The 25,664-nt window shown below is 38.0% G+C and overlaps 1 protein-coding gene across 1 annotated transcript; it reads right to left on the reverse strand.

The window, feature by feature from the left end:
- Positions 1–7,507: 7,507 nt before the first annotated feature.
- Positions 7,508–21,251, reverse strand: LOC100709126 (dysbindin-A). The gene is made up of 4 exons (XM_003438819.5): positions 20,797–21,251; positions 10,279–10,428; positions 9,985–10,134; positions 7,508–9,498 (listed from the first exon to the last, which is right to left on the reverse strand). The coding sequence occupies exons 1-4, from the start codon at positions 20,948–20,950 to the stop codon at positions 9,203–9,205; spliced, it is 750 nt and encodes a 249-aa protein (XP_003438867.1). The 5' UTR covers positions 20,951–21,251; the 3' UTR covers positions 7,508–9,202.
- Between the last annotated feature and the right edge of the window lie 4,413 nt (positions 21,252–25,664).

Raw genomic sequence — 25,664 nt, forward strand, 5'->3', positions numbered from 1 at the left:
TCAGACAGTGGATTTGAATTGTAATTAACAGTTATTATCATGTAATCCTTGACTAATGGTAACTGTGTCCACCTTGCCAAAGGCAATGCTTATTGGCAGGTTTTGGAGGTATTAGGTTTGGCTTGATTCCACTAAGTTGTAGGTGAACTGTTCCCACTGATTAAGCCTGGTTATTAAAATGACACATCTGTATTTAAGGAGGCGAGGCACATCTAAAAAAATAAATTTGGATGGTGATTCACTACTTTAACACATAATCAAATTACTTCGTCACTGATGTTTAACACATAATTTATTAAACTGATATATGAATACTGCTATATTCTTTAATACTGTTTTCTCTCTCCCTTGGGTTATGTTTTGTCCTGTCTCCCTATATATGTATATGTATACAAAGTTGAATTGAAATTGAATAACTCTGTGTACTTGTACTTGTGTTGTATAAATTAAAGGGATATAGAAGCTAAATCAGGAAAAAAATAACATTTAATGGGCCCTAGTGTAACTTGACCGCGACATCCCACATATAAAAAAAGCTTTCAGGTTTTTTGTTTCTTTGTTTTTAAAAAACTATATTTTAAAAGTACACAAAATGGGCAAGTGCAACTCATATCCTGGAGCCTTCCTAAGCAACACAAAGAAGGTTCAAATTGTAAACTTTAAAACTCAGTAAAAAAGTGAAACAACCAAGCCTAAAGGAGTACATTGATAGACTGATGTCTCTACTAAATGACGCGTGGCTGCTAAAGAAAGAAAATTAAATTCTTTAACAGACGAACACAAGCGAACTAATCTATTAAATCTACGGAGGTAAAGGTCTGGCACCTTTTACAATCAGAGTTATGATCTGAATTAGGGCTGGGCCGTATGATACCGTTCACGGTAATACCGGTATAATGTTGTGCAACAATAATAAAATGAAATATCGTGATAGAATATGTGTAAAATGCGCTTGAGTAGTGCCTTTGTTTTCATACACACATGGCGGAAAAAGCATGGTGGCAATGGAGAATGAGAAGGGCAAAAGCAGATCGTTGAATGAAACGGATGAACCAGAATTGGTTTGTAAAAATGCTGCAACTTCAGTGGTGTGGAACTGGTTTAGCTTTCGGCCGTCAGATACACAGTAGAGCATTGGTAGAGCATGCTAGCAGGCCGTCGTTATTACCATGTTTTTTGGAAAATACAGCACACTTAAAATCAATCCTTTGATTTTTCTGAAAATCGACAGTGCCCCTTATAATCCCGTGTGCCTTATGTATGAATTCTGGTTGTGTTTACTGACCTCAAAATGATTTTATGTGGTACACGATGCTCGAAAATCTGTCAAATGTATTAGTACGACTTTGCTAAGCTACGAACCCGCACCGCTTGATGGATTGTCGGAGCATTACGGCTACCGTAGGCAGGAGCTTCGCGGAGTGATACGTACTGTGCTTCAACATAATATTACAGTATTGTGTGTGTATAACCTCTTTTTAAGTTTTGTGGATATTATACATGGTTATGCTGAGGATATGTCGGCCAATTTCCACTGGAAATGCCTTTTGGTTAAACTGTCAGCAAGGAATTTGCATTTGCACTGATATATTTTTATATAACTTTAATGCACATAAAAAACAGCTGCTTGTTTGAGTGAAAATACATTGTTTTTTTTTTGTTTTTTTTGCACTAATAAAGTTGTGGAGTTGTATTTTGTCTAGTGTCAATTATAGCGTCAGTTATATCATTATCGCAAATTTTCAAATGTATATCCTGATAAATATTTTTGGTCGCCCTGCTCTAATCTGAATGCACTAGTTGTGCCAAACAAATTTTTCTTTTCCATCATTAGCTCTATAAATTCTCTATAGGCTCCTCTTGTTAAGATGTTTGTTTTATCTGTTATTTCAGTTATTACGTTACAGTATGACAATCTGTAAGGCAGGACAGGCTGGGAAAAAAACACACCACACTGTTGGTGTTCCAGCTCTTTATAACCTGTTTCAGCACACCGTTATGGGAGGGGAGGCTCTATTTCTGTGGATGGAATGCAAGAATGAAAGTATCTGTAGGGTTTGACACTAGCAAGGCCTGTCCCAGTGCCAATAAAAGAAAGGAGCTGCATAAATCAGTGGCTGTTTGGGCCTCCTACTACTGTTTGGAGTAGGATTGTTATGATACTAGAAAGTTTCAAACTTGATACAGATAGTCAGTATACTGGAGTATAATTTCAAAAAATTATAACTATAATTTTAACTTGTCTGTAGAACAAAAAATACAGTGATAAAGTGTATAAATGACAATATATACATGAAAAAACGACCAGAAGTAGAGTATCTTTTCTATCGCTCCATTGTGGTCCAGTTCTAGTGACTTGGCATGATATTTTATGCTGATCAAATAGAGTTGGCAAGGTTGCCATTGTTTCTTTCTAGTTCCTGGTTGACCCTGTTTAGCTTCAATCTGGCGCTGCTTTGGAGAAACATAGCACTTTTTAGACAACAATAATTGAGTTTTCTTAGTAAATTAACACTGTCATTAAAGTGTTGTTCAGTGCTGTGAGTTTCAACTGTAAACACCTATTCTTACATATTTATCCCTATATTTGTTCTTTTTTCAACAGAAAGTTTGATAACAGGAATAGTGATGATAGCGTCACACTGAGGACAGCAAGCCCCAAATCTGAAATGAAACCTTTTTCAAAAGTTGACATCTCATCTTTTTAACAGTATGTGAATGTGTAAACCTTCCCAGAAGAAACCAAATGTAGTCATCTGTAAAACGACCTGTTCAACAAGCTTAAACATGTGGGAAAGTAATTTGCTTATTTTCATCTGCTTCCCGGCAGCCTCCACTATGTTCCACACAACCACAGCGTGCTTGCTGGGTTGTTGAACCAGACAAGATGAATTCTGGCTCTATGAAGAGTGTTGGCTGGTTAGCTGACAGATTCTTGTGGCGTTATCTGCAGGCTTACAGTAGTTGCCTCCAGCGTCTGTATATGTGTGTCTGTATTTGTGGGAGCACAGTGCCAAACCTCTCCAAAAAAGTTATAGTGTAGTAAGTACTATCTTTCTAACAATACCCATACCATTATATCAAAGCTGGAAAATGACCATAGGTGGAATGTAACAATAATGTTTACTTAAGTAACAAATAAAATAAACAAATAAAACTGCAGCCCAAAACCTTTGTTCGAGTGTGAATTAGTGTTAATGTGTTAAACAAGAACCACATAGTTTAGGTGTATATATGTATTTAACTTTTATGATAACATTTAGACCATTTAATGTTATGGACATTTAGTTTTTATGTCGGTGTGTCTTTGCTCTGTATTTTGAAGTTATTTTTTATAAAGTTATGTAAATGACATACCAACCTCCTGAGGGCTTTTTGGGTGGTGTGCCATAAAGCTGTCAAAATGAGCTGAATTGTGAGAAATTCTGCTGTAGACCTTTGTACATAAATTATATACAAACAGCCTTCGTCTATGCAAAGACAAGGATATATTCTGGAAAAATATTCTGCTCACTGATAGCCTCTCATGCTTTCTCTCTCTGAAACACACATATAGGTTCTGTAAACACTATATATACATTTAAGTTGAGATATTAAGAGAACAATAAAGCAAACAAGCAAAAAACAAACCAAAAAAATGGGAGATGTGGGAAAAGCTTTCTCAATAGCCTAACCAGTTCCAATGAAGACTCCATTTTCAGTGAAAAGGTAGTGTTATTGATATTTTTCTTGGCATCCAGCTAGTGTTTGAATTTGCCTATTGATTGCAGCAGAGTAACTGACGCCTAACACTGTTGATCCATGGAAGAAGTTGCTCATAGTTTGGTTTTTCCAAAACCTCAAAACATGAACAAAGCATCCAAGAGTGCAAAGGAATTAGTCACAATCACTTTCAAAAATCTGCATGACTTTTGCCAATCACTAGATGTAGCACCTTGTCACACAGAGATCTGGTTAGGTGATTTTTCAAAATGTTTCCCACTGCAGAGTCAGAACATAAAACATAAAACTCTTGGCACAGAAATGAGCTCCTCCCTATATCTTTAGACACACGTAACCTCAAGGCTTTTATGTTTGTCACGCAAAGATGGCGTGACAATGACGTGTTTGTAGTCTTCTTTTTAGTTATTTTCTCTGTCAATGAAGTTAGCTTCATTTTTGTAATTTGCTATTCTTTCTATGACTATTCTGTGACTATTAACAAATTTAGTGGGTTTGGCCTGTTATTATTATTTTCTGATAATAATTATTGTTTGGTTGATAAGAATTATATTTACATTATCTTAAAAAATTACCTGGAAGGAGTAATTAATTACATGTTCCTTGACATGATATTCAAAGCGAATTTTCATTGCTCTGGTAGTAGCTCTGCCACAAACGATTATTTTGATAGTCGACTAGTCACCGATTATTTTTGCGATTAGTCGACTAATCAGATCATGCATCCATTGGACGTAAAACGTACAGCTTATTGCACCAGCATGCGTCTGCTCTTATATAACTATCATTAGCTTACAGCTTGAAGTATTTAAGGTGTATGCTAACTAAAAATAAGATGATAAGACAAGATGACAGTTTATTAAACTTTTAATGAAACTGGCAAATTGTATCGATGGAGTTTAATAAACTCAGCCGTCTGCTCCTTGCTATCTAAAATATAACAGGACACTGGAGCAAATTCTCTACCATCTCACACTTCTGTTTAATCAGTTTTCTGTTTGATGTTTATTCAGCTGTGTGAAAACTATAACTTTAATGTCAGCCAAACTGATTTACTCAGGAACAAATAAAACACTGAAAAAAGTCAAACAATAAAATTTTTAAGTTATCTAAGTGACTTATATATCCTGTTTAACTGAAGTAGCAAAATACCGCGGGAGTGTTCTCGCTAGCTATCGAGCTGGTGGATAACAGACGTCTCCGAAATCATCTGAGCACGTTTGCAAATATGTGACGTCTTGATAAATCGAGCAGATATTTGACGTTTACACAGCTATATTCTCGTCTGAAAATATCTTAAAAGTTTATTTTGTGACCCAGAAAGAGTAATATTAAAACTCAGTAGCTGCTGCCATTGTTGGAACATGAAATTGGCTGGGCCGCGCTATGAATTCTGGGATAGGTTGAGCCACGAAGGATACACCCAACCCGTCCTTCAAATCTGGGGAAATGAAGGACGCATTTGTTGGCCGCATTTGGAGGAGTCTTCAAATTTAGACAGCCTTTGTCGCTTCGCTGTAACGTAATTGGCCAACAAATGCCGTCTCCGAAGGATGCAGCCCCTGAATTTGGACACAGCTACGATACGGGAGACTGCTTCTTCTTCTTCTTTGGCAAGTAGCGGCAGCTGGCATCCTTGTATTGCATTGCTGTCATCTTCTGTTTCAGTCCATTATTACACTCTTAAATCCTACTACTTATTCCTGCATCTTTCAAGATCTTACAAAGCTTCAAACGACGACTATGTTGAGAGCGCAAGCAACACATTGCGAGCAAGCACAAACGCAAAAACTGAGCGAGAGGGGCTGCTCTTGTGTGTGTGTATGGATAATAGCAAACACTGAAATACATTTTTTGCACACAGCAATGAATTTTATTCACTCAAATTTAGCTTTTCTTCGCTCAAAATAAATTTCTCCTCAAAATGCAACACTTGCACCTGCAAACTTTTTTCACATGCGCTCAATTTTTTTTACGTGCGCTCAGAATAGTGGCACAAAAATAATGCCACCTGCCTCTACAGCAGGTTGATACTGTATGAAAAAAACCTGGTCTGAAATAAAATACAATTAGAAAATAGTTACACAAGACAATGCACAAATAACAAATATAAACACACAAAAACGTTTTAAGTGTTAGTCAGTGTCAGTTTAGTGAATGAAAGGTGTGGAAACAGGTATATTTGCAGCTGGATTTATTATATATGCATTTGTGGGAGATTCCATTTTAGAGCTCAAAAGTTCAGAAGGAGGATTTGTAAATGAAGCACACACAAAAAGGGGTTGACTAAGGTTTGCAGCAGACATTTTACCACAAAGAAGCGTGTCTTACTTTGTACCTTATGTGGTTTGTTAGATGCTCCTGTAAGTGTTTATTTATTTGGAATGGGAGGATGAGATGTTATCTGAACAAGTGCGTAACTGGCAAGCTATGACTGCAGTGCCAATAATTTGGCTCTGCCGTGTAACTCTTCACTGAGTCCTCACCCTGCATATCCAGAGCCAAGCCTAGCATATCCCTGCTGTTCAGTAAGTAGAGTCCCGGTGAAGCAGACCAGAACCTACCTGAACTGAACAGTGTAAGAGAAAGGAGGGGAATCCCCTCAGTCTCACATAGTCTCACACAGCCTGTAGAAAAAACATGCACGTGGCACAGTAGTGATATCTTCATTAACATATGGATAGGCTGAGAATTAATGGTAAATGTTATATTTTCTTCAAGATAACATAAAAGTCAGCTATTACAGGCAATTTAAGGTTTATACCGTGGAATAGTTTGTAATAACGCAGCTCCTCTCTTAGTTTATCAAGAGAAGATCCAGATGATTTACACAGAGGACAGCAGTCCCCAGCAGCTTTTAAAAAGAATAGTTATCCTTTGTATCAAAAAAATTGATTTACCTTCAGCATCTTCTTATATATATGATTTGTCTGTATTTCTTTTGGCAGAAATACATCCCTCAAACGTGCTTTTATGCATTCATTTTGTTAGCATGTTACTCTCGCCAAATTTGGTCTATTCATTTTTCGCTGAAAAATGAACTCTCCACTCCCATTTGTGAAACTTAAATTAGCAGCAATTTGCTTAAACTTTGGGCAGGAGTTAAGAATTTTCCCTAAAAGTGTGTGATATCTGTAAAAGCTGGTTGAAATGGGCTGGAATGAGCTTATTATATTATATTATTATAGCCAGTATTGGAAGTCAGAACCTGACTAGCAATGTAGTGGGTAGAGGGTGTTTTATTCTTATGCATTAAAATATGTAATTTAGATTGGTGGTGCATTGAAGGCCCACCACAGCAGTGCTATTTTTAGTCTACTTAAAACCCACAGGGCATTAAACAGAAAACAATAAGCAATGGATGAAGTCGACAAAAATAGTCAGAATATGGTTAATAGTGGAGGATTGACTGTGATTCCCACAAGCTATGTGGTTTACAGCTATATCTTATAGTGTGTTGCTTTTAAGCAATTCAGCAAAAACGCTGCTTGTCATGATAATGGGCAAAACAAAGAAGCCACAGATAGCAGTCGCTTCTAGGAAAGGCGATCCAAAACAAATTTGTCAAACTGGTTGAACTAGAAAGCTAGCTGCTGGGCACTAAAGCAGCCAGTACATTATGGAACAATATATCCTTGTGAGTTGCCATTAACATTTTTTACATGTAGTGAGGTTACTTCTCTTGTAGCCTATTTATTATACAATGCTGGAACATCAGAAACAACAACGAACCAAAATCCACAAAATCTGAAGCAAATGAAAATACTTCCAACTGTTTTTTCCTGTACTTTCTTTCTTTATTATTTTTATTTTCATTTTGCAATAAGATGCACACATCATAGCAACACTATGTAAAGGTTGTTTTGAAAGTAGTCATAGGGCCGGGCTGGGGAATGCACGAAACGTTTGGCATCTGCGTAGACGCACATTAAGCACTGAGCATTCACACACAAACCGCTTTCACCTGAGTCACTGCCTCTCCTTCTAGCTATAAATATGCAACGTCCAAAAAACATGTCAAATTGAGGACAGGTGCCACCTGCATAGTTCAATAATGCAACACTAGTAGTACTGAAAACATATGAAGTTGCCACAAGAACAAATAACCATGCATTTGTAAATATAATATTTCCATTCATGATTCTGTAGTTCCCACATGCATAAAGCAATAATTTAAAAACTCTTAAAGAAATATAAATTTTGGCAGAAGGAGGAGGGTATTCACTGGGACTCGCTTTGGTGACTCATTTCTAATATCTTCTTTTGATCTTTTCATCACAACGAGGAGCGTGCCCTGGCTTTTATTGTATATTTTCCACTTTGAACTCTGTATAGGCACATTACCCTTCAAGCCAGATGCTGGCAGATTGAACACTTGCACAAAGGCATTCTCACACTTAGGACAAAGAAGTCACAGATAATGGGCTAAACAGCTCACTCTAACTTTTCTTCTTTTACTTCGATCACTGAGGTCTCAAGGTTAAAAGTGGAGCTTCACTTATAAAAATGTTTTTACTTACTTGTTTTAACTTTAACTTTTATCTTTCTGTGCTGATAAAGACTTTCTCCTTTCTAGACTCTCTCACACTCAGAATTACTTTCTCTTTCTCGAGAGGAAGAACTGAAGAGAGCGACGTGTTGTTTTAACCTTGCTTAAATGTGTACACATATACATAGCAGACATAAAGTTAAGTATAAATGCACCCTTCTGGAAGTGTAAAGTTAAGAATTGAGCTGTATTATGCAGCTTTTGATTTTCATAAAAGTCTTTCCAGCACAGGTTATTTAGGTTTCATAGTCACACCCCTTTGAAATGACCCACACCTTAAGGAAGGTGTTCATAGAGAAGTCTGATAACTTGCATGGTGGGAATAGTATCTGTTGCACTATAATTGCCAATAAAGAAGAAAAAGATGATCCAAGGTGCCCAGAATTTTTACGTTTCAGTGTGAAACATAAGAAGGCTTTATATTGTTACTACAGTTCTCTTGAATTTCCCTTTTCATGTATGCAAGCCATTTATAAAGATTGGTTTACTCAGCAAATACAATTTCAATTCAGTTTTGTTCCTCACACGGCTGCCTGGAACCTGTAGCTTCAAAAATGGGGAGGAGGGAAAGTTCCCTCCGGCAGTAAGATTTGTGTAGCTTCACCTTTGAGCCATTTCCTCTTAACCAAAACAAGTTACTGCATGAGCATGGAATGCCCCATATTGAAATTTGCATAGAAGCGCATTAGTGACACAGCCTCTAGGAATTTCAGTTAGTAATTAATTCATTAAGTATCCCACAGTTATTTGGAAAATTAAAAAGGGTGTACACTAAATTGCAAAGGAAAATTCTGGACAAGTACACTTTCAAAAAACAGAACTTTTCCGCTGGGCCAGCCATGCTGGGGTTTGCATCCATGTGGAGGAAATTCAATTACAGAAAGAGAGAGACACACACACAGAGAGAGATTTTTGCTCCTAAGTGATTCAAATTTAGGCGTTATCATGATTAGTCGGATGGTATCTTTCCTCAGCTTCTTCATCGTCTGATTCTTCATCCCTAGTTTGGGGCACAGAGGTCAGCAGCAGAGTGTCCGCATGGACTTCTTCATCATCCGACTGGATCACAGGTGTGTCCACGCCACTCGCGCTGCTATCACTGGAAGCGGACGATGTAGACGAAATGCGAGACTGCGAGCTACGGAACGGCTCATTTTGTCGTTTCAGAGATGCACGCTCCCTGTAGACAACCTCGGCATCTTCATCGTCTTCATCGTCTTCCTCACCCTCTGCAATTAAAGCCTGTTAGAATATGTTGGTACCTGTCACCATGTTTAAAGTCTGAACAGGGTTTGATCAGGTTCACCCAAATGCCCCTCAATGTCATATAAAGCCTTTAACTTTTGACCCGAACTGCCCTCCAGTGTTATTCAAGCAAGTTTTGTCCAGAGAAGTAACCAAAAATGTCAGTAGGCCTACACCTAAATATTAGAATATATGAATCAAGACACTATTTCAGCACAGCACTGTGTCATTGTTTGACCAAAAATAAAAACAAAACAAAAACATTTTCGTAACACAATGTCCTATTTTGAAAACAATGTTTTTTAAGAAAGAATTGTTAAAAAAGTCATCGACAAATGTACACAGATCTTGATAGGGCCAGAGTAAGTGGTGTGCTTAAAAAATGTCTGCATGGGAAATCTATATACAAAATGGCTTTTGAATAGTATAGTGGCAGCAGATTAATTGTGCCCGAGAGGCAAACGGTGCACCTGGTAGTGGAGACGCCGGAGCTCCCTCATCTGCTTCTGAGCCTGAGTTCAGGAACACATCAAGGGCTTCATGATCCGATACATCCATCAGGTCCATCTGCTCAAGAGTGTCCACATTCACCTCCATCGAAGAGATACTACCCATGGGGGCTGCATGAACAGGATATAACTCACATGCTATATATATATATGTGTGTGTGTGTGTGTGTGTGTGTGTGTGTATGTGTAAAATTATATGCGTGTGTGCTTGTGTGTATCTATATTTATATATATGATATAGATATTGTCACTCACGTTTCCTGTGGTCAATCTGCAGCTGGGCAGTAGGTAAGTAATTGTCCATGTCATGCTGGTAGACCTCTTCAAAAAAGCGCTGTCTCTCTCTTAGTTTTAGGTGTTGAGCAGAGTCATTGTTTAACAGCCTCTGAGTCTTGTCTGTCTCAGCTGATCAAGCAAAGAGAAAAAGACAAGAAAGCACATTAAAGCACTGGCTTTACATTCCTTACAATGTAGCACTGTGTTATACTAATAACTAGGAACACGTGTGTCTTTTCTAGGGCACAAAATGTGGGTTTCTTTTCCTGATACATAAAGGCTCTAGAAGGGCAGTTCTTATGAATGCAACATAATCTGTTGCATAACGACATAAGCGATCAGTAGTAGTGGAGTAGTTTCATAAATCAACCTAAAATAATCCTTATAACCTCATATTTTGATTCATTCTGTTCAGCTTTTACATGGAGTTATGTTAAAACAGCAATTTTCATAAAAGTTGACGAACGGGTGAAAGGTCAAAGGATCACATCACCTCACATTCTATTTCATTGTCTGCATCTTTAGCAGCATGGAGCCACCCTATCCTTGGTAGTTGAGGTGTGTTATATACCTCATACCTTATATACCTGAGCTGCGATACAGGATTAAAAACTAAGCAAGAAAATCTATTGTGCAGAGGAATTTTTCTAATGGTCGCCTCGTAAAATCCATCCATCCATCCATCTTCATCCGCTTATCCGAGGCCGGGTCGCGGGGGCAGCAGCCTAAGCAGAGAAGCCCAGACCTCCCTCTCCCCAGCCACCTCCTCCAGCTTATCCGGGGGAACACCAAGGCGTTCCCAGGCCAGCCGAGAGATATAATCTCTCCAGCCTCGTAAAATCAATAAAGAAATAAAGGGACAACAAAAGTTTCTTTTCTTGTTTTTGTTTTTTTGTTCTCTTCAATTCCAACCCATACCATGAATCAGACGACATATGCCAAATGAATTCCAGAAATGTGAGTGTAGCTTGCCGGTCAGACTGGTAAATAATAATACGTTTCTTTTACTGGTAAATAATAACTGCGCAACTGTCATACAAAGAAAAACAAGTGTCAACAGATGTTGACAACATAACTTTGAATACATAACTCATGATAAAGTAAAAGTAAAACGCTGAATGTTTCTAAATGTTTAACCGCTACAGAGAAGGAAACCAAAGCTCTGTTATGCTGTGGTTTGGGTCCTTACAAATTAGTGCAAATGTTTTTAAGGTGTTTATCTTTAATCCTTAATGAAAGAAATGAAATAATTTCTATTCTAGTGGAATTGGTCTCTCAGGGGAAAAAATCCCAGGATTTACAAGCTGATTTGAGTATGAAAAGCATGCACATTATTTGCTTTTGCTTAAATTTCATCACATCTTGTCCCAGTTGGACATCTATTGCAGACACCTTGTCAGACAGCTTACCAAGATATTTTACGTTGGTCGTTTCCCGTATTTGTCACCACTCAGCACTCTATGTAATGCTGTATAATAAGTATAATAAGTTTCATCTTCTTAAATTCAATTTGTACAACTGTGGATTGATTCAGCGTACCTTTTTTAGTTTTGTCAGCAACTTTCACATTGTCTTTTAAGGCTGTGTGAAAGTCATTGGTGTTGCGGTGTAGTTCACACCTAACTATCATGTCAAGTGCTGACTAGTAACAAAATTCTGTATCTGTTCATTAATATGGAAAGACGCAGGACAACAAACACAGCACTCAAAATTGTTTTAGTCTCGTCCAAAATTTTGTGTCTAATATGTTTAGTGAGTAAGCAAAAAGAATGGATCGTTTACTATTCCGAAGGGTGTTGTTCAATCCCTAGCACCTTCAGTCTGTTTTTTAGTATCCTTGGACAAGCTACTGAAAGTTGTTTTGCATACATACATTGTAATGTGTGTGTGTGTGTGTGTGTGTGTGTGTGTATGTGTGTGTGTGTGTGTGTGTATGTGTGTGTGTTTGAGTCTTTGACAAAGTGTTTGAAGGCATAAAATGAAAGTGCTGTTTGAGTGGGTGAATGAGGCTTGTAGGAGAAGGTGCTTTGAATACTCAGATGAAGTAGAAAAATACTATACGTAGCAGTTAATTTACCAATGTTTTCTTGCAGCTATATGAAATCATTATTACACTTTAAGTTCCCCTTCACTTCTTAACGTTACACTACTTTGTACTAACAGTGAAACTCACTGAAATGGAGAGTATCTTAAATGAGAAATTGTCGTACTTGTATAGTTGCTTTTCCACACTTTATTCTTTGCTATTCTTCTTTCTTTAATACTCTCTTTCCATGTTTGTTTCACTCAGTTCTTATGTAACTTTACCTAATGCAAAGAAATGATGATGCTGGTCTGACCTCTAGTGTTCACAGTCAGACTTACATATAGTTGGTGAATCGGTTCAATGAAGTCTGCTGAAGATTTTAGGGAAATGGAGCTATTTTTTCAATTATTATTATGAAAAATAAGAGAGCATTTGTCCTCAGTTCTGCCACGTGCATTGTCCTCTACTGGGTCAACAGGCTGTGATTGTGTAATTGTGCTACATCTTCCTCAGCAACCACAGGGCCTCTTTCCCCCCAGGCACCCTTAGCTGACACTTTGAGTCATGTCATCATTGTTTTGGGGATATGTGTAAGGGCATGTATGTGTAAATCTGAACATGTCAGCATGTTCACATGACCGAGTGCTTATGCATTCATGCTATTTAATTTGTATTCTGTCACTCAGTGAACTCAACATGCTTTTGATGTCAGCACATAAAGAGAAGTATTTACTTTTCTGCACTGAGCATTAATGTTCTCCTGTTTGAAAACTAAAGACAACAGCCCATTTGTGTCACCCTGGCTCCTCCTTAAATTTTTCTCTCTCTCTAGAGACCTTGTTAGTCTGTCGGGTACTTTTTTTCTTCCCTGGAAGATTGTGTGTCCACTGTCATCCACGAGTGATAACCCAATATTCTGTCATTCAATTTGTCTGTGAAGGAAGTTCTGTCCCTTTGGCTGCCCCTTTTAAGCAGTTGGTGGGAAGACAGTCAATGGAAAAAAGTGTAGTGTGTTTTTAAGCACAAACCAGTGCCAAACCATAAGTGTAATAAATGATCATGTCAATAATACAATAGCTTAAAAATACAAATATACTCAAGCCATCTGACAAACTCAACTGTTCAAAGATTTAAAAAAACAAACACTTGAAACTCACTTGAAGAATGACTTTCATGTTAATACGGCCAATGTCAGAGATATAATTAACATGTGTATATGTTAAACAAAGCACAAAGTGGTTGCTGGATTTTGCTGGCAGTTGTTAGGTGAAGTGGGTCACAGACAGGGCTTTCTTGTAAGTAATTTGGTCACTATTAGATTGCTGTGATCACCCATTTAGTTTGGAAAAAATGCTAACTTCTTTGCAAACACTACTATTGGCTGAATGTCAGTAAAGCTTGAAAAAATGTTGACTTTTAAAGTAGAAGTTGGGTCTCACTGCTGCAGACATTATGTTTTAAAAGATGCTTTTACTTTGAAGTGAGACAGTCTCCATTTTGGGTTTGTGTCACACTGTTTGCAGTATCACTCCTACTTGGCGGGCAGCTGGTGTGTGCTTGCAGGTTAGCCTGCGTCTTCCATGCAAACGACCAAAGCAATTGCACTTTCACCTAGTGACTACCACCAACTGTCTGCAGCCATTGGCCAACTAGATGGCAAATACACATTTTTCAATTGCAACTAGTTGTTGACAGGGTTGCCGACCAGTCAAGTCAAGGACTGTGTGACTGGGGCCTTAGCTGATGATTTAGCACTTCATCCTCTCTTCTAAGTCCAAAAAATGAATATGTTGACACACATAAAGCTAAAGTGAAGGCCTTCAAAATGCAGAGAATAGTGCAGTGATTACATCTGTTTTTCATATAGAGTTGCTAAAGCTTCAGATGACATGCCTTTACTAGACTACACTCCAAAACAAAGTTGTTCAAATCAACAGTGAATTGCAGGAGGAATAGTATGAAACTTGATATGATATTTGAGTAAATAATGAGAAACATCCAAACTACTAAAATCACCCTGCCACCATCTTGCCACCTGCCAGTGTCCATAAATATTTTAGAGGAATCATTTGGCAACAGTGACATTATTGATACAAATTAAGTACTTACTTACTTACTTAGGAATGATGAAACTTGACAATGATTAAACTGAACAGCTTACATAAAGTTTAGTTTTACCCCTTGGCCATATGGAAGTCTCTTTCTCTCTCTCCCCCTGTATCTCTGTGGCTCTCTTGCCTTCTTCCTCTTTGTCTGTTTATCTAAAAATCATATTGCATTACTCAAGTTGAGTTGACCAACGGACATGTCCAACCCACACACAGTCTCAGCCGCATGTCCCCATCTGTCTGCCCTGACGTGGGAGAGAAACATATATGTAAAAAACTGACTCATTCAGATAACCTTTGAGTTTCCTGCCACACTGCTGTGGAAGACGTGTAGGAGGTATCCATGCAAATTGGCTAAGGTTGCATTACTACCAGGCTATGTGTGAGATGTAGACAGAGTTCATCGCTTCTAGAGGGAAATCCTGTGCTTTTGACAGGGATTATTATTGTTATTAAATCCCTTATTTAAACAGGTTGTCACTGAGATCAAGATATGTTTTTCTTGAAAAACCAGTGAACAAAAGACAAACTAAAGAGTAGACTGACTTGTAGACATGCAGACAGATGATACAAACACACACTGTATACACATGTATACATTATACAAATATACAGTAAATTCCAGGGACTCCTATGTTAAACTAATGAAGAGGACCTAACCTGTTGTTTTCTAGTCAGCATAATGACGTCATACTATATCATCCATCATCCAGGTTTTATAGATATAAATTAGATGTTGTAATGATAATACCATCATCTGTGATAGTGTGATAGTGCAGAAGTACTTATGGAATTACCACCTTGCATATCTACAGGGAGTGCAGAATTATTAGGCAAATGAGTATTTTGTCCACATCATCCTCTTCATGCATGTTGTCTTACTCCAAGCTGTATAGGCTCAAAAGCCTACTACCAATTAAGCATATTAGGTGATGTGCATCTCTGTAATGAGAACGGGTGTGGTCTAATAACATCAACACCCTATATCAGGTGTGCATAATTATTAGGCAACTTCCTTTCCTTTGGCAAAATGGGTCAAAAGAAGGACTTGACAGGCTCAGAAAAGTCAAAAATAGTGAGATATCTTGCAGAGGGATGCAGCAGTCTTAAAATTGCAAAGCTTCTGAAGCGTGATCATCGAACAATGAAGCGTTTCATTCAAAATAGTCAACAGGGTCGCAAGAAGCGTGTGGAAAAACCAAGGCGCAAAATAACTGCCCATGAACTGAGAAAAGTCAAGCGTGCAGCTGCCAAGATGCCACTTGCCACCAGTTTGGCCATATTTCAGAGCTGCAACATCACTGGTGTGCCCAAAAGCACAAGGTGTGCAATACTCAGAGACATGGCCAAGGTAAGAAAGGCTGAAAGACGACCACCACTGAACAAGACACACAAGCTGAAATGTCAAGACTGGGCCAAGAAATATCTCAAGACTGATTTTTCTAAGGTTTTATGGACTGATGAAATGAGAGTGAGTCTTGATGGGCCAGATGGATGGGCCCGTGGCTGGATTGGTAAAGGGCAGAGAGCTCCAGTCCGACTCAGATGCCAGCAAGGTGGAGGTGGAGTACTGGTTTGGGCTGGTATCATCAAAGATGAGCTTGTGGGCCTTTTCGGGTTGAGGATGGAGTCAAGCTCAACTCCCAGTCCTACTGCCAGTTTCTGGAAGACTTCTTCAAGCAGTGGTACAGGAAGAAGTCTGCATCCTTCAAGAAAAACATGATTTTCATGCAGGACAATGCTCCATCACACGCGTCCAAGTACTTCACAGCGTGGCTGGCAAGAAAGGGTATAAAAGAAGAAAAACTAATGACATGGCCTCCTTGTTCACCTGATCTGAACCCCATTGAGAACCTGTGGTCCATCATCAAATGTGAGATTTACAAGGAGGGAAAACAGTACACCTCTCTGAACAGTGTCTGGGAGGCTGTGGTTGCTGCTGCACGCAATGTTGATGGTGAACAGATCAAAACACTGACAGAATCCATGGATGGCAGGCTTTTGAGTGTCCTTGCAAAGAAAGGTGGCTATATTGGTCGCTGATTTGTTTTTGTTTTGTTTTTGAATGTCAGAAATGTATATTTGTGAATGTGGAGATGTTATATTGGTTTCACTGGTAAAAATAAATAATTGAAATGGGTATATATTTGTTTTTTGTTAAGTTGCCTAATAATTATGCACAGTAATAGTCACCTGCACACACAGATATCCCCCTAAAATAGCTAAAACTGAAAACAAACTAAAAACTACTTCCAAAAACATTCAGCTTTGATATTGATGAGTTTTTTGGGTTCATTGAGAACATGGTTGTTGTTCAATAATAAAATTATTCCTCAAAAATACAACTTGCCTCATAATTCTGCACTCCCTGTAGAACAACAACATCAGGGCATGTACAAGTTTTAGAGCAACATGTCCTCGCATCCAGACAATGTCTTTTTCAGGGAGGGCCTTGCATATTTTAGCAAGACAGTAGATTAAAGTAGCAGATGCTGCATGGTGGTAAACATGGCCCTGTCACAAATTCTGTGAGACATTTTGCTGCAATTAAATTCAAAGTGATTTACTTCCTTTTTCTTGAAATAGTAAACTTTCTCAGTTTAAGCATAGATGTGTTTTCTATATTCTGTTGTGACAAAAGTGGGGTTGTGAGATTTGCAAATCATTTTCTGTTTTTATTTGGAATTGGGGGTTGAATAAACATTGCAGCTAATTATAAAATCTCTTTTGACCTGACATTGCTAGTACTGTGTGTAAATTAAATTAAAGACCAGAGTTAAGCAGGAAAGAGAGCCGTATAGATAAACACCACACAATTTTCAAGACTGATTAAATAGTCGTAAATGGTGGAACACATCCATTTCTGTTCACACTCTACTACTCTTATATAAATGCATGCAGCAAAATACAGGTCACATAGAAAGTGCTTACTAAAGGTGGGTCCACAAAGAGAAAGCAGATGATGTGTGAGTTTTACTTTGTTAGGGAAATGCAGGCCTCAGGACAGGTAGCTTATTAGCAATACAGAAGAAAATAAAATCCAGAGAGTAAATGAAAGGAAAAATACAAGGCTACAAATATGTGGGTTTTAAATTGATTTACCATATTTATTGCAAGTGTTACTGTGTGTTAAAACACAGTGATATAGTTACAGTCACTGATTGAACCAGAAGAAATACTTATGTATAACTGCTGTGTGCAAAAACAACCTTCCATCTCAAACTCATTCTGCAGATGATTATCCTGGAGCTGTAAATGTGCTGTTATCCTTAGTGCTGTATAATAAGATCCATTAATTAGAAATTGACTCCCAATTAGAAGTAAGTAGGTGGTACGCTAATAAACTAGCTATGGTATCTTTTGAATTTCACATCAAACCAGAAAAACACATTACGTAATGCTTTGGTTGCACTTTTGCTCCGGTGCTTTTGATTTTGTGCTGTGCAACCAATGCTTCTTTATATTTTGCTAGGAAAATGGAAATAGCAATTTATTGAAGTACGTGCAAACTATTAAATTAAACCATTTCAATATAAATGCAGTATATAAGACAAAACACAGCCTAAACTATCTTGCAAGCTTCCTTGTAATTTATTTAAGTAGTCTCCAGGAATACTGCTGGCAGACCAAGGACATGCTGGAGAGATTATGTCTCTCGGCTGGCCTGAAACGCCTTGGTGTTCCCTGGACAAGCTGGAGGAGGCAAGGGAGAGGGAGGTTTTGATTTTTCTGCTTAGGCTGCTGCCCCTGCGACTCGGCCACAGATACGTGGAAGAAAATGGGTGGATGAATAGATGGATGGATGGAATCCCATGATGCTTGTGATCTCTTACGTGACGTGTTCCCATCCCCTACCCTGACCCCTCCAGAAATCCTTTCTTGATCTCAACCCACATCATATATACTTAGATCTTACTGTTACATAATACTTGGACCATCCTCATCTGCACACCCTACACTGGACTCCTACTGCACGAGGACTTAGTTCAATGGTTTGTTTGCAGTGCATGTTAATGTGTGCAGCCAGAAAAAGAGAATGAAAGAAAGTTTTTCAAAGAAAGCTGATTGTGGTTCTGCAGCCTGAATCTGCTGTGTATTATCCCTGGTTTAAAGTAACTGTAGTGTCAGTGATTTGAGGATAAAGAGCTTTTTAGGTCTGCTTAACTCAGCTACACCACTTTCTGACAAATACAAAGATGCAGTGCCACCATGCATGTTTGATGCTTTTGTTATCTGACATTGCATAGAAATACTAGAGTTTGCATTAATATTGAAAGTTTTCCTTCTTCTTATACATCCACATTCCACATTCTTTTTCTTTGAAACATTTCTATGCATGCATTGATGTTGATCCCTTCTGCAGTGAACAGAAAAGGTATTGGTGATGTGTGAGTTTCTGAGCTTGGGGATTTATATGAATTCCAGGGCCAGAGGTGACAATTAAGCTGAAGCACACGATTTTCTTTTCTTCCTTTTGATCCTCTGATCACCGGGGTATGATGCAGTGTCCTCTTCAGCTGTTCTGCTTCTGATAATCTGCAATGCTTGGCTTTTCTTATTGGATATAAATGTCTTTCTGTGATAACAACATTCATCTTTCAATATATGAATCTGTGTTATTGTAACGGTGCAGCTGTATATCAAGAGTTCTCTGACACTGCACTAGGCGCTGGAAACAAATGTTCCTATTGAACTGGAGAGTCACATGGTGTAACATGTAATCCCCTTGTGGCAAGTGGAAAGAAATCCCATGATCATCTTTCCATTTTCAGTGAATAGAGATTGGGGGCTTGTGCGTGAGAGAGCTGGTACGGCAGTCACACTGCATGACCAATAACATGTGACAGCCCATCCATCTTAAACCCTCCTCCATCTCCTAATTCCCCACCGGAGACCCCCATCTAACAGCAGTATGCAGCTTCATAATTTTTAGAAATTACTACTAGTATTTACTGAGCCAACCACTCCTTTCTCCTGGGTTTGTAGCAACAGTAGTCCATCAAGCATAAATCATTTATGAGTGAGGTCACTGCACCACAACAGCCACCTCCCCCGATGTGCTTCCCCACTCCTTTCGCTGCCCACACTCACATATCCATTAAACACACAGCCATGTGGCAGATAGTAAATCAAGAATGGTCATTTACAGTATGCTGTTCCACCTCTTACTATAACACCCAGCACCACCATTATACTAGCCTATGTTGTACTACAAGAGACACAGCCTGAAGCCTAGATTAAAGAATACTTGACAGTACATTAATCTACAGTTAAACACATATGTGGCATCACTCTTTTATCTTCTCCACCCATTTATCTTGAAGCCTACTTAACACTTTTTAATGCTTCTTAATGCTTTATTAGTTCTCTCTCATCTCAAATTCCTGTGGTGAGATTATATGTAAACCTCCTCTGACCACCCACTCTCTATATGTCTGATCAAATTTTCTGTTCCCAGGCTGTTCCCATTCCCAAAACCATTAAAGCACTTCACTCACAGCTGAAAACAAAGATGACCTCCAGCCATGCCATTTTTAGGCCAGTCTAAACAGTGCTTTTATCAGACATACATTTTTATTAATCTTCCTGTGTACAGTACTGCCCATACATAACCCCACAGACAAAATACCTTTTTAAAGAGCACATTAATATAGCACATTACTCTGTGGACACTTTAACATTACACTGGTTCAATTATAAATCTGACTGTGTTTTCCCAGAAAGTAAATCAGTGTCAGCAGATCTTTCCTGTTTCTATAAGAAGAACCTCTTAAGCTTTGTCGGAATCTAAGAACTAGTTCTTATCCTTTTACTGTGATTAAACAACATCAGCGTTACTCATGTTGTACTTCTGTCCAGCTCATTTAACAGAAAGGAAAAGTAGGGTCATATAAACTGATAAATGAATCATGGGTAATAATTTATTACCAGATTTCAGTAACAGTCTTTAAATAAAGTTAACATAACATGCATGTCATACCTACTGTCTACCTACAAAGTAGAGTGCATGTTGTTTTGCTATCTTATAAAAGAGCTTAATGATGCTAAATGAAAGATGTCATATGAAGGAGATGTAAAATATATTTTGAGGCTCTGGATGTTGGGTTGTGAGTCATGTTCCACTAGGCGGAAATTAGAAACCTCAGTGCAGTTGTATATTAAGACTTTCATTGCCTGGAATATTCTGAAATGTGCTCTTGAAAGCAATTTGTTAAATTACCCTTGTAAATTGAAAAAGAGCTACAATACTAAAGCTACCAAATTACTCTGCAGAGTAATTTCCAGTGTGGATCATAAAGTTATGCACTGGTCTGTTTATGGCTTTGTTTTTCTAACTACATTTCTGTTAACTCATTTACTTACATGCCTGGCGTTTGTTGAGGTTAGTTGACCCAGCAGACGACATGGTTCGGTGGTGTGGGACTGGTTGAAGAGCTTTGAAGGTGTGGAATTTGTCTTGTCCCCTCCTGTCAAGGCTCCAGGACAGGATGCTGGTGTGTTTGTAGAGGGTGGTCATCTAGCCATTACATCTCCTGGCTTTGGTACATTTGGTTATTAAAGATGTAACATTCACATTATCTCCCTTTGCTCTTTTCTGTCTTTTCTTCTGCTCTGCCTTTCCTGCTGTGCTCGCTGACTCTTCCTCTCCCCTCCCTTTCTGATCGCCTTTGCTGTTTTTTCTAGGTTTTCCCTCTCACTGCTTCACACTTTCATCTTGGCTGCCTCTCGGTGTCTCACACGCACACACACAGTCTTGCTCATTCTGTCAGACAAGCTCAGTTGTGTTGTAGGGTGGCGCGTGTGTGTGTGTGTGTGGCTTGAAGGGGTTGATAGTGGGCTAGAGCACTGTGGCCTGTACCAACTGCTTATGAGGGGGGTCATCAGGATATCTGGATCAGGATGAGTATAGTCTTTTTACATAACACTGAGGAGTGTACCAAATATAAAAGCCTCCAATTTCAGTCATCCTTGTTTAGCATACTTTTTTATTATTTACAAAAATAACACAGTTTTGCTTTGGAAGTGAACTCTAATAAGAAAACCATAAGAAAAAAAAACATGACTGACTCTATCATGTTCTCACAGGGTGAAAAAGCTGACAAAAGTCAAAATATCAAGGTAACATTAGTCAATAGATTTCTGAGTTAACTCACCTTGTGACAGATGTGTGTTCTGCTTCCAGTAAAGAAAACAAAATATTGTTTTTTCAACCACAGTACCACCTTCTGGCATTAAGGAAGTGCAGTCAGGCATGGCAAAATGCAAGGTGTGACTAATTTGTCTGCTGGGACATTATTCTTTTACATCGTTGCTTTGGAAACTATTTGTCCATGAGTATGTTTTATCTGTTTCTGTTAGTGTGACATTTTAAGTTTGATAAAATGTAGTTCTACCCAAGTAATTCAAATTTGTCAAGTGTGGAGTGACGGCATTTTCTTCTACATTCATTTATAAACATTTGTACTGTATAATAAATGGGAAAACTTAAATACTGATGTAAACATATTATTAAAAAACAAAAAGAGGATAATCAGTTATGTGAAGCTTCAATAAACTAAAAAAAGTTATGCCCTGCTTTTATTGGAAAAGTTCATAGTGTGCGATATCTACTTACAGTAGCTTTGAAAGTGGAAACCCGTTGCAAGGACAGAATATTGTTGACTTTTCAGGAGTTCTGGCAACTTAACTTAGCTTTTTGCCTAAGTTGAATATTCCTTTTAGCAGGAAAATTAAAACTTCAGTGGCAGGCATTTTTACCTTCAGAAACACAGAGGTTTCTCTTGTCATGTACAGAATGAAAAGGTCATTAAAAATACACACGTTACCTAAAATACTTGTTTAAATGCACACATTCACACTTTGTACGTGTGAGATGGAGTTAAGAGGCACTTAGCATCATTGCAGGACCATACTCTCCCTTTCTCAGTAAGAGCCTTCAAACATTCAGTTACATCACACTTCAGCTGCAAGAGGCTGTTCCAGTCAAACCACTAATGTCATTGAAAACAGTGCAGACTATGTAAGGAGAAGAACAATAAGATATGACTGATGGTGTAGTTTTTCTATGAAATCTGGGTTCTCAGTATATTCTTCAAGTTGCACAGCTCAACAGGCAATCTGTTTAGATTTATAACTGAAGGCACTCCAACTCAGCAGTGTCCTGTACAGACTTACAGTAACTCTTATGGTGGCTGACGTTTTTAAAAAGAGAAAGATTTTGCTCTCAACATATAAACCCTCATCCACTTAGAGTATATGTTAGCGTACTTCTCAACAACTCACAATCCCTCATTTGTGAGTTAATATTGGCACCTGCAGGTGAAGGTTGTGTATTACAGCTTATTTTAGTTCACATATCAACAGAAACAGATTTTTCAAAAACTCAGTTTCTGCATTTACACGAGGACAACGAAAACAGAGATTTTTTAAATTTTTTAAAATATTTGTGAGATATTATGCATTTTGTGCACATGTACTCACACACACATAAATGTATTGTGTTGTCCATAGGAGGGACTTTTGTTATACAAAGACTGGGAAGCAGAATAAGATTTTAAAATGTGGAATGATACCTGAAATGTTACGAATATATTTACATTTATTGATAGACATAATAAACAACTTTTAACTTATTGGGCCACAATGTAATAAAAAGTTGAAAATAGTATCAACAAGCCCAGGAGAGATTTGCATGCTGTTGCTGATGCAGCAGCATGGAAGGTAGGTAAGGTAAAGGCTTGCACATGTAAAAACTGAAACATGCTCCTGTAATTGCACTATAGGCTATATGCTGGATTGGAATTACTGACAGCAACAATTTGCAGAAAGGAAGATAGGAAGCAGCCATACGTAATGCAATGCAGGAACCCCGACCCCTTTTATTATAGAGGAGAGCTTCCAGGATTGGTATCGTGACGGGATTGTAGACGACCCTGTGTACAGTCGAAATGATTGACAAATGCAACTAGTAGCAAGAAAATGACAAAGACATGAGCACAATTGCAGGAAGGCATCTACAAGGAAAATTACAGGTGAGCAGTGAGATTTCAAGTAGGCGGCGTGGAGACCGACTGACCTGAAGAAGTTGGGAGAAAGAGTGTGGGACTACACCTCTGATGCTGCAATAAGCTTTATAGCATGGGAAAGTGGAAGCGATGTAAAGGTTAGATGAGCCATCAAACACCCGGGAAGCAGACAGATGTGTGACCACAGATCTTCCTTATTCAACTTCTACAAAAGCTTCATTTGTTCTACATTAAATTGGACTAAGGAACATAAATGACCTTGCCATACTTTTTTTGGTACGTTAAATCAATGTGTGTTTGAAACTAATTAGTAAATAAACATCCTCAGTTAGTTAGCTAAGGAAACAACTAGCTATCAGAAAAAAAGCTAGTGTCCATTCACTTTAGACAATTTTCCATGCAGATCAATTTACCCTGACCAAATAATTTCAGTTGTACTTGAATGCTCACTAAAAATTCACAGTCACTAACTGTATAGGCCTCTGTTACTGTACTTTTATTAAGAGCATTAAACCTTAAGAGCAACAGGTAGGACTCTTTCAGCTTCTCCGCTGAGTTTAAATTGTTATTAAATAGGATTATGCCCTTTCTCCACATTTGTGTGGACAGTAACAGTAAAGTAAAACATTTGAATCAATTAAAAAAAGCATCAACAATCCATTACTAGTGTTAACTGAAGAAGAGAAGATTGAGAAAACTGAAAAAAAAAGACTGATATACCAGTATATCAGTACTGACGCAAATTCACTGAAATGCAGCTGACATACTGATAACAGGGATGGTGCCCACAAAACAAAACTGGGTTTAACCAAAGCTGTCTGGTTAAAAAAAGGCTGTCTGTGTGGAAGCTGTTTATCTCTGTTTGTAACAAACATTAAAACTATTTAAACTCTGGTAAACAGTCTGAAACAAACCAGCATCTCCTTTAATTTTTCATCTTTGTTCAGTATTTTGATGTTAAAATATTTAGTTAATTATACCACTACTGCTTTTACTCAGCAAAACATTAGAAAATATAGTAAAGCCTAATACTTATGAGTTGAAAGCAAATGATGATTTTAGGAAGTTAGAATATATGCTTAATTTCATTTTGACTGTGGCAAAAGCATCATCAAACAGGATATTGATCTGGTCAGATAAATAGCAGAAGGGGTTGTTATGGTGTTAATTAAATTAATCAATTAAATTAACAATAGGTTCACTTAAGGGGCAACAATGAGAAACACCCCAAAACAAGAATGTTACTAGCAAAATTATAGCAAAAAGGACTAGCGGGGTGCATCATTTGTTCACTTTAAATTTGGGGGGGTCTTTGAATTCAGCCCTCTGTAGGTTGATCATTTTCATTTCCATTAAATGATATGGCTTGATTTCATTTTCCAGCCCATATCAGTAGAGACGTCTAGCATGGTTTTTTTTTTTTTCATGTATTGAGAGGTGTTGTCAATGTTTCTTTAATTTTTTTGAGCACTAATGGCAGTAAAACAAAATTAAAAGTTAGTAAAATTGAATATCAGGCACAAAAGACAGACTTCCAAAAGAAAATGGGAATTAACTGAAACATGAAAATAATAACACAGAGACAGAGACTTAAAATGAGGCAGAACAAACTGAAATTCAAGAACCGAACTAGATAGCAAAGCTAAAACTAAGGATAGCCTGCGGGTATAGAAGCGAAGTGTGAATATCTGCAAAAAATAAAAATACAGTAAAAAATTCAAAACTGTAACCAAGAACTTGAACTAATAACTTAGATTCAAAATACTTAATAACATAAATGTCCACAACTCAAAATGCTGGGTTAAAAGACCCAGACCATGACAGTTTTACTGACACAGTCCGTGATGATCACAAGAGCAAAAGATACATGTATGATTGTGATCACACAGACACACACATGCCATCTGGTCTCTTGATTTGTGCTGTAGTAACATCCACACACTTTCTGGTTGCTTGATCATAATCTCCCTTCTATTCCTGGGTTCTGGTCAAACAGAAACTTTCAAGATATTGCAGAAATTTTGTCTGCGGTGGTTATTATGCTGTGATGTAGCTGTAATTTTGTGGTTCATCTTATCTTTGCCCAAGTCACCAAATCAAGCTTGATGATGTTCTGCAACCATGCTGAAAAGATGGCTGTACAGAGTCACTCATTCACTCTCACTTCACTTTTAATTTTAAACTGGTCTTATCTTACACAAAGTG

Source organism: Oreochromis niloticus, linkage group LG20, assembly GCF_001858045.2.
Source record: "Oreochromis niloticus isolate F11D_XX linkage group LG20, O_niloticus_UMD_NMBU, whole genome shotgun sequence".
Taxonomy (NCBI): Eukaryota; Metazoa; Chordata; class Actinopteri; order Cichliformes; family Cichlidae; genus Oreochromis; species Oreochromis niloticus.

Bases quoted from the DNA above. Each gene is read 5' to 3' on its own strand.
- LOC100709126 (XM_003438819.5), bottom strand. From the start codon at position 20,950: ATGACCACCCTCTACAAACACACCAGCATCCTGTCCTGGAGCCTTGAC. The intron at 10,429-20,796 runs GTAAGTAAATGA...TTGCTTGATCAG, and splicing joins CCTCAACAAACGCCAGGCAT to CTGAGACAGACAAGACTCAG. The intron at 10,135-10,278 runs GTGAGTGACAAT...CTGTTCATGCAG, and splicing joins GCAGATTGACCACAGGAAAC to CCCCCATGGGTAGTATCTCT.